Source organism: Manis javanica, chromosome 4 (genome assembly GCF_040802235.1).
Source record: "Manis javanica isolate MJ-LG chromosome 4, MJ_LKY, whole genome shotgun sequence".
Classification (NCBI taxonomy): Eukaryota; Metazoa; Chordata; class Mammalia; order Pholidota; family Manidae; genus Manis; species Manis javanica.
In genome coordinates this window covers 104521281-104537968 of record NC_133159.1, presented here as the reverse complement: position 1 = coordinate 104537968, position 16688 = coordinate 104521281, and the positions used below count along the sequence as shown (strand labels likewise).

At 37.4% G+C, this 16688-nt stretch overlaps 1 protein-coding gene across 1 annotated transcript in view; it reads left to right on the top strand.

The window, feature by feature from the left end:
* NOTCH2 (notch receptor 2) overlaps positions 1–16688 on the top strand; it is a 161723-nt gene that overhangs the window by 81671 nt on the left and 63364 nt on the right. The window contains exon 5 of the mRNA XM_017650050.3: positions 12223–12345. Within this exon, the coding sequence (XP_017505539.3) occupies positions 12223–12345 (123 nt within the window). The remainder of the gene's footprint in view (positions 1–12222; positions 12346–16688) is intronic.

Here is a 16688-nt window from a genome sequence, read left to right as displayed (position 1 = left end):
TAATTTAACATATTGGGATTTATGAAGAGTGGCTAGGAAATTATTTATTGTCCTTTTTGGAGTAACATAAGAAATAAGGGCAAGAGAGCTTTGGGAAAGAGATAGATAAGTCTATGGATTAGAAAAGAAAACAATGAGAATTAGACATTGAAAAATATATATGGTGATTAATAAAGTACTTTAAACTGAAATGAAAATAATAATGTGATCAGTCACCTTTACCATATGCTTTTTCCTCAGATGAAATAATAGATTATTTTCCTATTACCTAAATCCACCCACCCTTTTGTGATTTTCCCTGGGCTTCTGACCCTCAGGGTTAGGGTTAGGGTTAGGGTTAGGGGTAAACCTCCCCTGACTTGAAGCTAGAAAAATTTTGGAAATGGCATGAGGGTCATGTTCTGTTAGAAAGTGAGCACTTTTCAGTGAGTGCCAATAGATTATGTGTGGCATAATCTGTGAAAGTATCTTCTAACTCCAAGATAGAAGCAGAAAGAGGAGTCATATCTGGGAGTTTGGTGTCCAGTGTTCTGCAGAGATGGAGAAAGGAGCAAGCCTGGCCAATTCAACTAAACTCCTTATAAAATGAGGAGGAGGCGAAAACTGAGATTTTTGATTGGGAGCAGAACACAAGCAGCTGGAGCAGATGACTTACTAAGCAACAAAGATTGTGTTTTTATATGATATCCTTAGTGCAAAAACAAAAGAAGGAAAACTGTAGCAAAAGAAGCAAAAACAAAAGAAGGAAAAGTGCCTCAAAAAGTTGTTCTAACTGCTCTTTTGGAATTGGAATCTTATATTCCAGTGTTGTGGGTATGGTTAACATATAATGGGATTGTGTGTTTTATCTTTTGGGGATTGAAAGTTATATGTTGGTCCTCCATATAGAACCAAGTGGTAATTTATGCATTTTGTTTAGTAAAAATGTGTTGCCTGCTGGCTATGTCCTAGGCGCTATGCTGTGCTTGGGATACAGTGGTAGAATAGAAAACTTTATGCCATTTGTTTGACTATAAGCCACAAGAACCAGCTGTCAGTTATATTGCTTTTAGTTTCACTTTTGATGAAGAATAATGTTACCATTCTAGACACTAAATAAATTTTTATTAACATAATATTACTGCCATCCACATATCATGTAGAAGGAATAGCAGATATCTTTTTTCACTCCCATATTTGCATTTTAAGGGTTAAAGAAGGAAATAGAAATGTAAATAATTTTACAAATATCCTAATAGTCTAAGTGGATGGTAATTAAGGTTACTGTGATTTATTGTTGAAGGCTAAATGTGTTTTTCGGTTTCAAGAAAATTACTTTTAATAGTTGCCTGGAACAAGAGGTTGATTTGGCAGCAAAATACTGACAGGAAGTAAGAGAAGTCAATAAAGGAAGTTTTTAGCTAGGAGAGAGTGATTATTCACTTCTGTAGTCTCTGCATTGTTATCCATTAGCCACGATAAGAACCTCAGGGAATTCTGAGAGTGTGTCCAGGAAAGGATCTGTCAAACCAGAATAGATCTCCTCCTTGAGAAAGGAAATAACCAGGGATTCCACAGCTGAGAAGCTGCCAGGGCTAGTGGGATACAGGAAGGAGATCTTGGCTGTCTCTTATGCTCTGCTTATAGTTTAAAGTAAGACATTTATTTACTCACTGATGAAGTGTGTGTGTGCACGTGTGTGTTAGGGATTGAGATGGAGGGTTCTGTGCGGGAGGGGGAGATTTGGAAAGAGAAAACTAATGTTTATTTAATGCCTCTTATGAGTCGGGCATTATGCCAGGTACTTCTGCATCCATTAGCTCAATTACACAAAAACTTTGGGGATAGGTATTATTTTTTGAGTTTTCCCAGGTTAAGTAATTCAAGTTCGGAGATGTTAAATTATGTACCTAAAACTTCACAGCTGACATGTGATTAAACTGTGCCCTGAAGCCCAGCAGGTTATTTCCAAAGCCTGTGCTCTGTGAATCTTGTTGCATCACTCTGCATTGCGTGTCTGCCTGTGAAAGTGCTTTGACAATGTGTGAGACATTTTGTTAAATGCTTTGAGGTGTTTAGGTTAAAAAAAAAGTAGGTTCATGTCATAAGATAAAGGACACACTTCTAATTATGATTAAATAGTTTGTTACGTATCAGCCAATGTATGGCATCATACAAACATTTAAAAATAGTTTAGCAGACTAGTTCTTGCCTTTTGGAGATCCCATGGTCTAAAACAGATGACATCAGCTTGGACAATGCATAAAAGGAAATTAAAAGAAGAATTTGAAACAACAGATGATGCAGTAGCATTGTGAATATATATTTACACAATTTGTGAGATTTTATGCTCAATATTGTTATATTCCAGGTGGAGTTTGAAAAGTATTAACTTTATTTCCATATAGGGAAATAGTGCCTGGAATTGATTTTCTTTCACCGAGTCCTTTTCGTAATGCATTACCATTGTCCTTGCTCCTCCCTCCAGAGCTCCCCCTACTTCAAGAGACTAAAATGTTGCTTAAAATACTAGTCTTATCTTAAGTACATAACACCCTTATTTGAAGAGAATTATGATTTCAGTTCTAAAAATGGGGAAACCAAGGCAGGAGTCAGAGTAGCTTGTTGAGGTATTCTGCAACTCCTAAAGGGCTGTACCATCCACATTTCAAATCTCTGCCTTTTTAGTAGAGGCCTGCTCCGATCACTCTAGTTCAGATCGTAACTATTCTCTCTTTCCTCTTCCCTCTTTAATTACTGGCCCTGGACTGCTTTTTCTTTTATTTCTCTGTAACACTTATCCATCTTATTATTAAGTAATTTGCACTATATAATTTACTTCATATTATGTCTATTCTTTATTGTCTGTCCTTTCCAGATTCTGCTGCCTTTTCCCTTCTCCAAAGCAAAAGCTAGGATCTTTATCTTTGTTAGTGATGTATCCCAAGTGCCTAAAAAAGTGCCAGGTATACAAGAGGCACACAAATATTTATTGACTAACTTGAGTTTTTTATGTCATCATATTGAGACCATAATTGGTCTCCTTGTTTGTTTCCTGGTATCATTCATCCTGGATCAGTTTTGCTTCTCCTTTTGTTCCTGTATACTCTAGTACTGGCTAAGAAGAAGTTTAGAGTGCTTTTCAATGCTGAAATTCAGTGAGCCCCACATAAGGTAGTGATTATATTTGAATGGTTAAGTTATAGCTCTTTTCCTGCAAAGGGCACTATACTTACTGTGAGTTGATTTTAGTATTATTGTAAGATGCATGTGAAGGGAATTCAAACTGCAAAAATGACTCATTTTGTGTGACTAAGACAAAAGTGGTTCTCCTAGGAAGGAGAAAGAAACAATATATTTGAGAAGGAACTAAGAATCAAATCAAGGAAATGTATTTCTTCTTCTCCTTGGATCAGCAACTGTTTTTAACCCAGATTCTTTGTAAGCTACCATTAAGTAAAGTCTTGAGCAGAAACCCTGAAGAGGAACACTCAGCCAAATAATTTTAACATAAGAGCAAAATAGAAAATAAATCATGAGATCATTGATTCCTAAATATTTTGGGGTTAATGCTAACTAGTGCAGAGAGAATGAGAGAAGCTGGTTTGGGATTTGTGGGTATTTTGTAAAGTGGCACACATTGATCAAAAAACAGTGAGCTGTTTGAATACACTGGCTGTGCCTTGTGACTTCATAGTTAGATTGGACAATCCTCAATGTGTTCTCCCTTTTTCTTTCTCTCTTACACCTCCTTATTCCCCTATGATTTTTTTTAATATCATAAAAAGTTGTCTGATCTGTCCTCTCCAAACAGTGAAGGTTTATCCTTTGTAAACCACCTCTATACTTCATAGGCTGATTATATGTAACATCTCTGTATCATCAAAATAAAGTTTAAGCACATGTGGCCTCTGCGTCCCCTGTTGTTGCTGAGCTTAAAAACTGTTAGAAATAATTCCCTCTTGCATTCTCATACACAGGAGCTTCCCTCTTGCATTCTCATACACAGGAGCATGTGATGTTCTCTTAAGTATTATACTAATCACACTTGTCAGGTTTCTCTGGAGCAGATGCAGAAATGATCATACTGCTTTTCAGGCTGCATTATTTTAGTTCCTTTGACTTGTCCAGTTTCACTTGATGTTGCTGGAAGTCTTTTCTGCCCTCCCACATTTGGCACCTTTGCCCATGCTGTCCCCTCAGCTGTCTTTCACCTTCTCCTCCCCAACCTACCTTTCGAAATAGAAAGTTTTTGATGTGTCAAAGGCACCTATTTCACTGACGTGCCTTCTCTATTCCCACCCCCATGCGGATTGGAGACCCTCTGAGGTCTTTTGACAGCCTGTGTACCTTATCAGACTGATTGTTTATTTGTTCATCTTTCCCAGTAGACCCTCTCATTTTAAATTTTCCCCCGGTACCCAACTTAGTGCCTGGCACAAAATTATACCTCAATGAATACTTGACAAATAAATGAATTGGATGTGATAGAGAAGTGAATTCCTATATTCCATAACATTTTTAATCTACTGAGTTTGTGTCTTTTGAATAGCCTTATTCATTTCTCTGACTTCTTTGGTGATAAAGTTAGAAAAGTGGAGATGACTAGTAAAATACCAAGGGGGGCAGGTGGAAGCAGAAGCCTGGGTGGGTGGTGGGGCTCGGGGAGTCATGGGCCAGTCACCGGCATAAGTGAGCTCATCTGGGCCCATTCAGAGGGTGGGGGATGTGTGCCAAGAAAACCAGCTGGACACAGATGAGACCAGTTTGTTTCTGTGACAGATTTCTGCCCAGGGGTAGGAGGAGAAAATAGCCTTGTAGGCGTTTACCTTTCTTCCCTTGTCCAGTTCCAAAAATCTCTGTTTTGTCCTTACTCTTTCATCCCTGTGCACTGAAATTTTTCCTGAGGACTTTCAGGCTGGCCTACGAGCAGGCCTGGCTGCGCCCCCTCTTCTCTCCCTTTCTGCTCTCTTCCTGTGCCTCTCCACCAAGCCCTTCCACCCGCATACCTCCCAGGGTCTGAAAATGGAAAGACAGGGACTCTCCCTCGAGAGATGCTGTTCTCTGTGTGGGATGACAAGTTCAAAAGACTCTTTTCTGTCCTCCACCCTTAGTGTCATCATTTATCAGTTACACAAACCATGGTTTTATAACCGCACAGTCTTGAAATGTTCCTTCTAAGTTTAATTTCTCTCCTTTTGGCCTTTTAAGGACATGAATTGGCTTTAAGCAGTAGACTTCTTTTAGAATGGCCATGTGAGCCTCCCTGCAAATCAGCTACACCCACCCCATCCACAGGTCTGGAAACTTGTCTGTTTCCCTTTCCCTTAAAACCTTAAAATACATTTTTAAGAAGTGATCACACTGCAAGTTATTCATATAAAACTTACCCTCTCCCCCCTTGGGTAGACTTTCTTACAAGAATTTGCTAGCTATTTCCAGAAAGAGTTCTGTATCTCTATTTTTAAAGCATAAATCCTGTCTTAACTTTGGAAGAGAACTGATTTGGCTTGAGTTTTCTCAGACATGAGAACTTTTGACCTAAGGTCAGTTTTTCAGAGTATTGAAAGGGATCTCTGGAGTCCCAGAGAGCATGATGATTGAAATCTGCTAAAGCTTCTGGTTCAGTATACTGACACTTACCTACTAGCCGTAAGCATGTAAACTTGGATAAGTCAGCATGTAGCCCTAAACTTCTTCATCTGTAACATGAAAGGATTTGACCAGATAATCTCTAAGGGATGCTTTGATCTCATTGATATATAACAGTATTAGCTAATATGTGTAGAATACTTATTATGCATTAGCCAGTGTTTTAAGTGCTTTTGCCCCTTATATAACAGCTTTATGAGATATAATTTGCATACCATATAATTCGCTCTTTTAAAATATACAATTCATAATAAAAATCAGAGAAGAAATAAATAAAATTGAGAATAATAAAACAATAGAAGAAAATCAATGAAATCAAGAACTGGTTCTCTGAAAAAATAAACAAAACAGATAGGCCCCTAGCCAGACTTATTAAGAGAAAAAGAGAATCTACACACATCAACAGAAACAGAAACGAGAAAGGAAGCAATCATGATGGACCCCACAGAAATACAAAATATTATTAGACAATACTATGAAAATCTATATGTTAACAAGGTGGAAAACCTAGAAGAAATGGACAACTTCCTAGAAAAATACAACCTTCCAAGACTAACCAAGGTAGAAACAGAAAATCTAGACAGACCAGTTACCAGCAAAGAAATTGAATTGGTAATCAAAAAACTACCCAAGAACAAAACCCCTGGGCCAGATGGATTCACCACTGAATTTTATTAGACATATAGAGAAGATATAATGCCCATTCTCCTTAAAGTTTTCCAAAAAATAGAAGAGAAGGGAATGCTCCCAAACTCATTCTATGAAGCCAGCTTCACTCTAATACCAAAACCAGGAAAAGATCCCACCAAAAAGAAAATTACAGACCAATATCCCTGATGAACTAGATGCAAAAATACTCAACAAAATATTAGCAAACCAAATTCAAAAATACATCAAGAGGATCATACACCATGACCAAGTGGGACTCATCTCAGGGATGCAAGGATGGTGCAACGTCAAAAATTCCATCAACATCATCCACCACATCAACAAAAAGAAGGACAAAAACCACATGATCATTACCATAGAGGCTGAAAAAGCATTCGACAAAATTCAACATCCATTCATGATAAAAACTCAACAAAATGAGTATACAGGGCAAGTACCTCAACATAATAAAGGCCATATACGACAAAACCACAGCCAACATCATACTTAACAGGGACAAACTGAAAGCTTTTCCTCTAAGATCGGAAACAAGACAGGGATGCCCACTCTCCCCACTGTTATTCAACATAGTATTGGAGGTCCTAGCCACGGCAATCAGACAAAACAAAGAAATACAAGGCATCCAGATTGGTAAAGAAGAAGTCAAACTGTCACTATTTGCAGATGACATGATATTGTACATAAAAAACCCTAAAGACTCCATTCCAAAACTACTAGAACTAATATCTGAATTCAGCAAAGTTGCAGGATACAAAATTAATACACAGAAATCTGTTGCTTTCCTATACACTAATGATGAACAAACAGAGAAATCAGGAAAACAATTCCATTCACAATTGCATCAAAAAGAATAAAATACCTAGGAATAAACCTAATCAAGAAAGTGAAAGACCTATACCCTGAAAACTACAAGATACTCTTAAGAGAAATTAAAGAGGACACTAACAAATGGAAACTCATTCCATGCTCTTGCCTAGGAAGAATTAATATTGTCAAAATGGCCATCCTGCCTAAAGCAATCTACAGATTCAATGCAATCCCTGTCAAAATACCAACAGCATTCTTCAACAAACTGGAACAAATAGTTTTAAAATTCATATGGAACCACAAAAGACCCCGAATAGCCAAAGCAATCCTGAGAAGGAAGAATAAAGTGGGGGGGCACCTTGCTTCCCAACTTCAAGCTCTACTACAAAGCCACAGTAATCAAGACAATTTGGTACTGGCACAAGAACAGAGCCACAGACCAGTGGAACAGAATAGACAGTCCAGGTGTTAACCCAAACATATATGGTCAATTAATATATAATAAAGGAGCCATGTACATACAGTGGGGAAATGACAGCCTCTTCAACAGCTGGTGTTGACAAAACTGGACAGCTACATGTAAGAGAATGAAACTGGATCATTGTCTAACCCCATACACAAAAGTAAATTTGAAATGGATAAAGACTTGAATGTAAGTCATGAAACCATAAAACTCTTAGAAAAAACATAGGCAAAAATCTCTTGGATAGAAACATGAGCGACTTCTTCATGAACATATCTTCCTGGGCAAGGGTAACAAAAGCAAAAATGAGAAACTGGGACTACATTAAACTGAAAAGCTTCTGTACAGCAAAGGACACCACCAATGGAACAAAAAGGCATCCTACAATATAGGAGAATATATTTATAAATGACAGATCTGATAAAGGGTTGACATCCAAAATATATAAAGAGCTCATGTACCTCAACAAACAAAAAGCAAATATCCAATCAAAAAATGGGCAGAGGAACTGAACAGACAGTTCTCCAAAGAAGAAATTCAGATGGCCAACAGACATGTGAAAAGATGCTCCACATCACTAGTCATCAGAGAAATGCAAATTAAAACCACAATGAGATATCACCTCACACCAGTAAGGATCACCACCATCCAAAAGACAAACAACAACAAATGTTGGTGAGGATGTGGAGAAAGGGGAACCCTCCTACACTGCTGGTGGTAATGTAAATTAGTTTAACCATTGTGGAAAGCAGTATGGAGATTCCTCAAAAAACTCAAAATAGAAATACCATTTGACCCAGGAATTTCACTCCTAGGAATTTACCCTAAGAATTCAGGAGCCCAGTTTGAAAAAGACAGATGCACCCCTATGTTTATCGCAGCACTATTTACAATAACCAAGAATTGGAAGCAACCTTAGTGTCCATCAGTAGATGAATGGATAAAGAAGATGTGGTACATATACACAATGGAATACTATTAAGCCATAAGAAGAAAACAAATCCTACCATTTGCCACAACATGGATTGAGCTAGAGGGTATTATGCTCAGTGAAATAAGCCAGGTGGAGAAAGACAAGTATCAAATGATTTCACTCATCTGTGGAGTATAAGAACAAAGAAAAAACTGAAGGAACAAAACAGCAGCAGACTCACAGAACCCAAGAATGGACTAACAGTTACCAAAGGGAAAGGGACTGAGGAGGATGGGTGGGAAGGGAGGGATAAGGGGGGCAGAAAGAAAAGGAGCATTACGATTAGCATGCATAATGTGTATGGGGGCACGGGGAAGGCTGTACAGCATGGAGAGGACAAGTAGTGATTCTACAGCATCTTACTATGCTGATGCACAGTGAGTGCAATGGGGTATGTGGGGAGAACTTGGTGATGGGGAAGTCTAGTAAACATAATGTTCCTCATGTAATTGTAGATTAATGATACCAAAATAAGAAGAAATTAATTAATTAATTAAAAAAATAGATACAATTCAGTGGTTTTTAGTATATTCACAGATATGTGTAACTATCACCATAATCAGTTTTAGAACATTTTTATCACTCCAGAAGAAACCCTGTATCCATTAGTAGTCATCCCACTTCTCCTCCAGACTCCTTCCAAGCACTAGGCAACTACTAATCTACTTTTTATCTCTTTAGATTTGCCTGTGCTGTACATTTCATATCAGTGGACAAATCATATGTGGCCATTTGTGATTGGCTGCTTTCACTTAATGTTCTCAAAGTTTATCCATGTTGTAGGAGCTATCAGAACTTCATTCTTTTCACGGCTGAGTAATATTCTATTGTATGGATTTACCACATTTTATTTATCTGTTCATCAGTTAATGAACATTTGGGCTGCTTCCACTTTTTTTGGCTATTATGAATAATGCTGCTATGTTTGGACATCCATTTTCATTTCTCTTAGGGTTATACTTAGGAGAGGAATTGCTGGGTGATTAACCTTTTCAGGAGCTGCCAGACTATATTCCAAAGTAGGTGCACTATTTTACATTCCAACCGGCTGTTAATGAGGATTTCTCCACATCCTCACCAACACTTGTTATTATCTATCTTTTTGATTATTGCTATCCTATTGAGTGTGAAGTGCTATCTCATATAATTGGGTTTTTTGTCTTTTTATTATTGTTTATATATTGTATTTTCACCATTGTCATAGAGTTCTTTATATATCCTAGATACAAGTTCTTATTAGATATATTATTTGCAAATATTTTCTCCCTGTCTGTGGACTGTCTTTTCACTTTCTTGATGGTATTCTTTGAAGTCCAAATGTTTTTAATTTTGATGAAGTTCAAATTATCTATTTCTTTTCTTGTTGTTTTTGCTTTCAGTCATATTTAAGAAGGCTTTGCCTAGCCCAAGTCACAGAGATATACTCCTGTGTTTTCTTCTAAGAGTCTTATAATTTTAACCTACATTTTGAGTTGATATTTGTGTGTGGTGTGAGGAAAGGGTCCAATTTTATCCTTTTGCATGTAGATAGTCAATTGTTCCAAAAACATTTATTGACTTAAGTGTTTTTAATATAGACATGCAATCATTTAATCTTTATGACAACCCTTTGAGGTAGATCCTGTTAATTCCCCCAGAAAGAAATGAAAGTTTAAGTATCTTGCCCATGGTCACTCAGCTATTCCATGACAAACCTGCCTTCTTATCTACCTACCTATTGACAGGGAAGTACAACCTCAAAATAGTCAGTCAGTCATAAAGATAAGACATTTTATTTCTTATATGTTGTGGTCATGCTGAAATGCTTCTGCTTTCTTAATTTGTTTATGGTTGGTGAGTTTAGTTAGTTGTAGCATTGGCTGGTATAAATTCAGGGTCATACTTTCAATTCCTTGTAGTTTGCCTACAAGGGCCTCATTATCTCCCTGAGGACCCTGGTCAACCGTATTTAGTCTTAGTCACCAGACAGATCAAGTCAGGAGGAGGATGACCATCACCAGGTCTCGAGCACCACCAAACTGTTGCTCCAGAGGATGGGCCAGGAGCCCTATTTCCTTCCCACACTCTAAAACTGTATCTTTAACTTTTCTAAAGAGTGCTTCAATTAAAAGCACTCAACTGTGAGCACAGGCCATAGTTCTTGTTTAGGGACTGCTGCTTAGTGAATCTGTAGATTTGCCCTCAGTTTCTCATAATTAGGGTTAGGCTTAAATAAGTAACATTTTATGACTCAGCCATTTGTAAGGCTTTTATATGATTAAGAAGATATATGAGTAATATGATAAATCTTTAAAAATCTGAGTCTAACAAAAATTTTCATAGTCCTTCTTAAGCTTACTTAGTGATTCATCTCCTTGAGTAGACTGAATACCAAATATCTGGAGAACTACAAATCTCTTTAGTCATAAGCTTCAGTTATCCCCATTTTCTGTGAAATGATTACCTGTGAAGGGTGATTTTTTTGGCTACTTGTTTTATACTCAATTATATGAGTTGCCACTGTATTCAGAGAAACCAGCCATGTTGCAGTGTAACAAAGCAGACGTAGAATAGAATACCACAGTAGCTTGCGGTAGGAGTGAATAAAAGCAAGGTGTGACTGATATCTGTCAGCCCACTGGGCTGGAAATACCCTGGCTCTTTTACTCACTGTTTTATCCCTAGTGCCTAGTATAATATCTTGCATGGGAGAGAAGAATCCTAAGGGATGTTTTGAAGAGGCCAAACAGTCATACTATATATATATATATTTCAAGTAGTAGAATGCTCAGTGAACATTCTCTTGTTTTAAAGCTGGTAGTCTTCTATTTTAATAGCTCAGGGATTTGGTAGTGAGGAGGAAGAAGCCCAATACATGTATTACAGAGGGCACATGATGAGCGGTAGGGTGAAGTTCCTTGGGCTCCTTCCATTTTTCACAAAAGGGAAAAATCAAGAGGAAGGAAGCAATGCTATAAATGTGGAGGGGAGGATGAAGAATTGGAAGGGTTGGTAAGTTTAACCAGTAATAATGCCACCCCATTTTCAGGTAGCTTTTAATATTTATATTGTACATTTCTCATGCTGTGGTACTTATAACAGCCTAGACAGGCAGGCTAGGCAGGTGGAATCAGCCTCATCTTACAGATGAAGAAGCTGATTCAGAGTTTGTTACTTACCATGTGTTAAATAACTTGTAGGTAGTGAGTTTGGAACTTGACCCATATCTTCAGACTTTAAATTCAGTATTTTTTCTTAGGCACCCCCCCCCCTTACCTAGTTTTCCCAAGCAATCATCCCAAGAAAAAAATTAAGGGATTTAAATTTAATTAGGTAATCTTTTATCTGTTCTTCCCATTAATCCAGCATGAGCTGGGGCAAATCTAATATCCTTTTTTTTAGAACCAGTGAATAGCCATCTGAGTAGACATTTATCTTCACTGGGATTTTATTTCATGAAAACACTTTGAAATACTTGTGAGGTAACTGTGAGGACATGTCATCATTGGAATAATGAATCACTTTAACTGTCTAGCTGTAGTTGAGGCAAGAGAAGACAGAAGATTGGGGGATTTTTTTATATGGTGAGTCCTGGTTTGAACTGCTGGCTCCTGAGCTGAAATAATGAAATAGATCTGGTTCTGATGACAACGTCCTGTGGAGAAGAGAATTCATCATTTTCTGTTGTTCTTTTATTAAGGTTTTGAAGGGAGCACCTGTGAGCAGAATATTGATGACTGCCCTAACCACAAGTGTCAGAATGGAGGAGTCTGTGTGGATGGGGTCAATACTTACAACTGCCGTTGCCCCCCTCAGTGGACAGGTATGTACAGTGTGATCAGTCAGTCAGAAGGAGCACGAGGCTGTTACTGAAGTGGGCAGCTTTTACAGGGGTCTCTGTGCTACATCATTGGGCACAGTGCTAACTTTGTTGGCTCTCCTCTGTGTTCACATAACAACAAATCATACCACAGGCATTTCTTGGGCAGCTGCTCTGCATTCAGCACTGTGCTAGGTGCTGTGGTGATAGGAGAGAGAAGCATTATTGACAGACTCTGAAGTTATTATCTGGGAAAAGCAGCACAGGACCTGGAACATAGTAGATGCTTAATAAATATTTGAGAGGAAAAAAACATACTTAAATGTGAAAATATAGGTGTTCTCACCATACACAAAAAAAATGGTTACCGTTTGAGGTAATGGATATGTTAATCTTAACCATTTCACAGTTTTATATATATCAGATCATCACACTGTATGCCTTAACCATACACAGTGTTATATGTCAAGTATATCGGTAAAGTTGGAGAGAAAAAAAGAAAAATTACAACTTGCCAAGTTTTGGTGTAGTATCTAATGATATTCAAAATTTTGTGAAAAGGCTATTAAAATACTCATCCTTCTTCCAACTCAAAAAAAAAAAAGAAAAGAAAAGTTATATAGACTGTAGGAGTTCAGAGCTTGTTCACAGACAGAAGCTTATCTCATTGTCAGGTCCTGTGATCACACAAAAGGGTGGCAGGTGTTCTTGATGACATTATTTTCATGTCTTCCATCTACATTTCTGCTTTCCTTTTCTATATCCCTTTTTGCATGTAGGACAATGGTAGGTATTTTTGGCCCCTGACATTAGAAGAGTAGTTTTGCTTAATTTTACAACCTCTGAGAAGTTTCTGATGTTATCTCAGGCAGATAAAGTTTCTACTTCTTTTTGAAAGTTAAGTGATTTTTATGCAGATATTTGGTTCCAGTTTCTGTTTATATCTATTTATCTAACTGAAAGTGAAGACAATTAAGAACTGATTAAATGATAAAGAATTGAACCTTTCTGAGAGAAATTGATAGAGTTAATGTGGAAACCCAAACATAAGTTAATGTTTTAAGGAAGGACCTATGGTATCAGTGAGGGATTGTGCCCAGCGAAGAAGCCTTGATGTTGGACTGTTCTTTAGAGCCCTCGAATTGTTTTCCCTTATCTGTAACAGCTGATTATTTAGACTACTCTTTAGAGCTGTAGACTATGAATAGAAAAAGATGGAAAGGTTTGAAAACTTCAGTAACATGGTGCCTTAGAAGGGCACACATTTCTTCTTTTAATCCCCAAGCTGTCCTTTTAAATACTTTCCCGCCAGCTTTCCCTAGAATTGGACTTCCTCTAGAATTTCTTCTTGCTGTCTTGATCCTAAGACTTCAGTCCCAGTCCTCTGCTCTTTCTGTCATATTCTCTCTTCTCTTTCGTTTTTGCCATTTTTCTAGTAGATTTTTCTGAGACCGTTTTTTTTTTCAGAAAATGTAAAAAAATTACTGTGAAGTTATTTTTGTGACAAACAATAACTGGAAAGATTTAAATTTTTATGATCCTCACAGTGGTATTGAGTAGGATGAGAAACTTGTTAGGAGCCTGACCCCTTCTAATCTCTCCCTTGCCCTGTGGGACAGTGACTCCAAGGTACTAAAGATCCTGGTATCATGCAGATTAAACCGTATTGTCATTTCATTGCTGATTTTTCTTTGATGCCACACTTGGTTTCTTGGATGTTAATTAGGAAGGCAAGGCCCAATCTTAGGGGAAACTTTCCTGGTGAAATGATATTTTACCAAAATCATTTGTTTAATGTTTAATAAATACCTCTTTTCTATGAAAGTCCTTGTAAGATGTTTCTTTTTCCGTGTGTTTCTGTATTTTCTAAAAACAATGGCAGAAATAATGGATTAAGTGCAACATGGCAATGTTTTTTTCTTTCTATCTGCTGTTATGTTAAGTGACTCAGGTCTTAGCTTCCCACCAAAGAGCTCCTTCTTGTTTTTTACTCATGCCAATTCTTTGATTTCCAATGACGGTCTCATTTTTTGCTATCTCCATCACCAACAGGATAAAGGCCATGGTCCTTCCTCCACTGTATGAAGTCCCTCCTGGCCTCAGCCTTATCTGCTTCTCCAGGCTTCGCATGTATTTAACAGCACTTCATAATCCATCAGTTAGAACTGCTTCCAGTTCTTCTCAACCTACCACACCCAATGTCTTCATACACACCATTCCTTTTCTCTGTATTTCCCTTCTCCACCCCTGTCCCTACTGACCTTAACAGTTTTTCCTGCCTGGCTTAGATCAAGTGGCTGCCTCCTTCAGGAAACTTTCCATGACCTCTTCAGACTGAACTAAGTGTTCTCCCCTGGGCTCCCTTACGACCCCACACATGCCTCCATGATGACGGCACCACATTAATCTTGGCAGTACTATGTGCTTGGGGTGAGGGAAGTACTGAGTTATGAGGTGGTTGAACTGTTGAGGACACCAGTCACTAGAGTTCTTTATAGACTTTTGTTCTCAGTAGTATATAGCTGAGCTATTCACCATCCCAGCCCCCTCCTCATTCTGAGAAGATTAGAAAGAAAATTTGGGGACATAGGGTTTTGATTTCTCTTGATGTTAGAGCTATAAATTCAGGTGAGTATTTTCTGCTTTACACAAAGTAATAAATGGGCTGGGTGGGTGGGCATTAACTAATGTTTATTAACACCCATATACTATGATAACTGTTCAGTGTTTTATTTTGTGTAATCTTTGTAACTATATTAGAGATAGAGTTTATTAAATATACTTTTTACAGATGATGGATATTCAGAAGGATTAAGCAATTTACTCTAGACACATAGTGGTTGGTTTAGGGTTTGAATGTAGGCTTGTTGAACTCTAGTATGTTCAAATCTATAGTCTTCTTTCTATATAAATTATGTGTGGTCTTTATTTTTTAAGGACTGAAATAGATTGAAAGTTCAATCTATAGTTTTTATTATTCTAGGATATGGTGATTTATTCTCTGTGTTTTTCCTTTTAAAAATTTTACCTGGTTATTTTGAGATTAGAAGTTAATGTTAAGTGAATGTTTTATATATAGTTTGGTGGTTTTTTCACTATACTTAGGAACCTTATTGCAGAATTCCCTTTAGAATTCCCAGGTGTAGAGTAGAGTTGGTCTGGCTATTGACAATACAGGAAAGGAAGGCTTGGAGTAGGATACTAGGAGAGGAAATGAAGTTATCAACTATCTGAAAAAGGATGGATGGGATTATATAGCTGAAAAAACTAGGTATCGATTTGAAATAAATGGAGAATTGGGAATTTGCCACATTTTTAATGAGAGGAGACTGATAGGTACTCTGTTTGTTGGGTGCACATACATAGAAGGCTTGGTCTTTTGCAGCATGTTCTAGATTTCAGGATGACCAGAAATTTTTTCCAAGCCTACTCCTGGTGTGATTTGGGATACAAGAGTCAGCTTCCTTTTCTTCAGAAGGCTCTATTTGCTATCCCTGGAACTAATAACTCTTAGTTACTTTACTGGGGTACTGGGAGAAAAATGATGCAATGAAAAGTTTTTTGAGCTTTTCATTTATTAAGGAAATAATTCTCATGTTAAACATTCTAGATCCATGCTGTTTGATATGGTAGCCATTAGCCAAATCTTGCTATTGAGCATTTGAAATGTGACAAGTCCAATAGAGATGTGTCACAACTGTAATATACCTGTTGTTGAAGACTTAGTATGAAAAAAAGTAAAATGTCTCACCAATAATGTTTAAATATTAGATGCTGAAATGATAGTGTTTTGGATACACTGATTTAAATAAAGTGGAATATTAAAATTGATTTCACTAGTTTCTTTTTCTTAAGTGCTACCAGAAAAACTTAAAATAAATCTGTGTGTCTCATAATATTTCTATTGGACAACAGTACTTTAGATACAAAGATGTTCTGTAGGTCTTACCATTGCTGCTACTATGTAGGGACATCACCTCTGATCCTGGGTGGTAGAGGGATGGACTTATGTTGGCCTCACTATAAGAAAGCATGTTGGGCTTCTTCTGGTGTGGTTTCCACATCAGTTGTGGACACAACTGTGTTCTAGCCCAACACAGTGCTTTTTCACCTGACATGACTGTCTAGAATAGTGTTAATTTGCACTTTCAAAAGCTACCAACCACTCTTCTGTATAAACTAAACCCGGATGGAAGAAAGAAATTAGTATTGGGTGTTGGGCAAATGGTTTACATTTTTATAGGAATTTTGTTATAGAGATACATCTGAGAAGTTGGATGTTCCTTTAGAAAATGGAGGTACACCTAAGATTTTGATGGCCCCTGAGCACAAAATATTTATTTTTG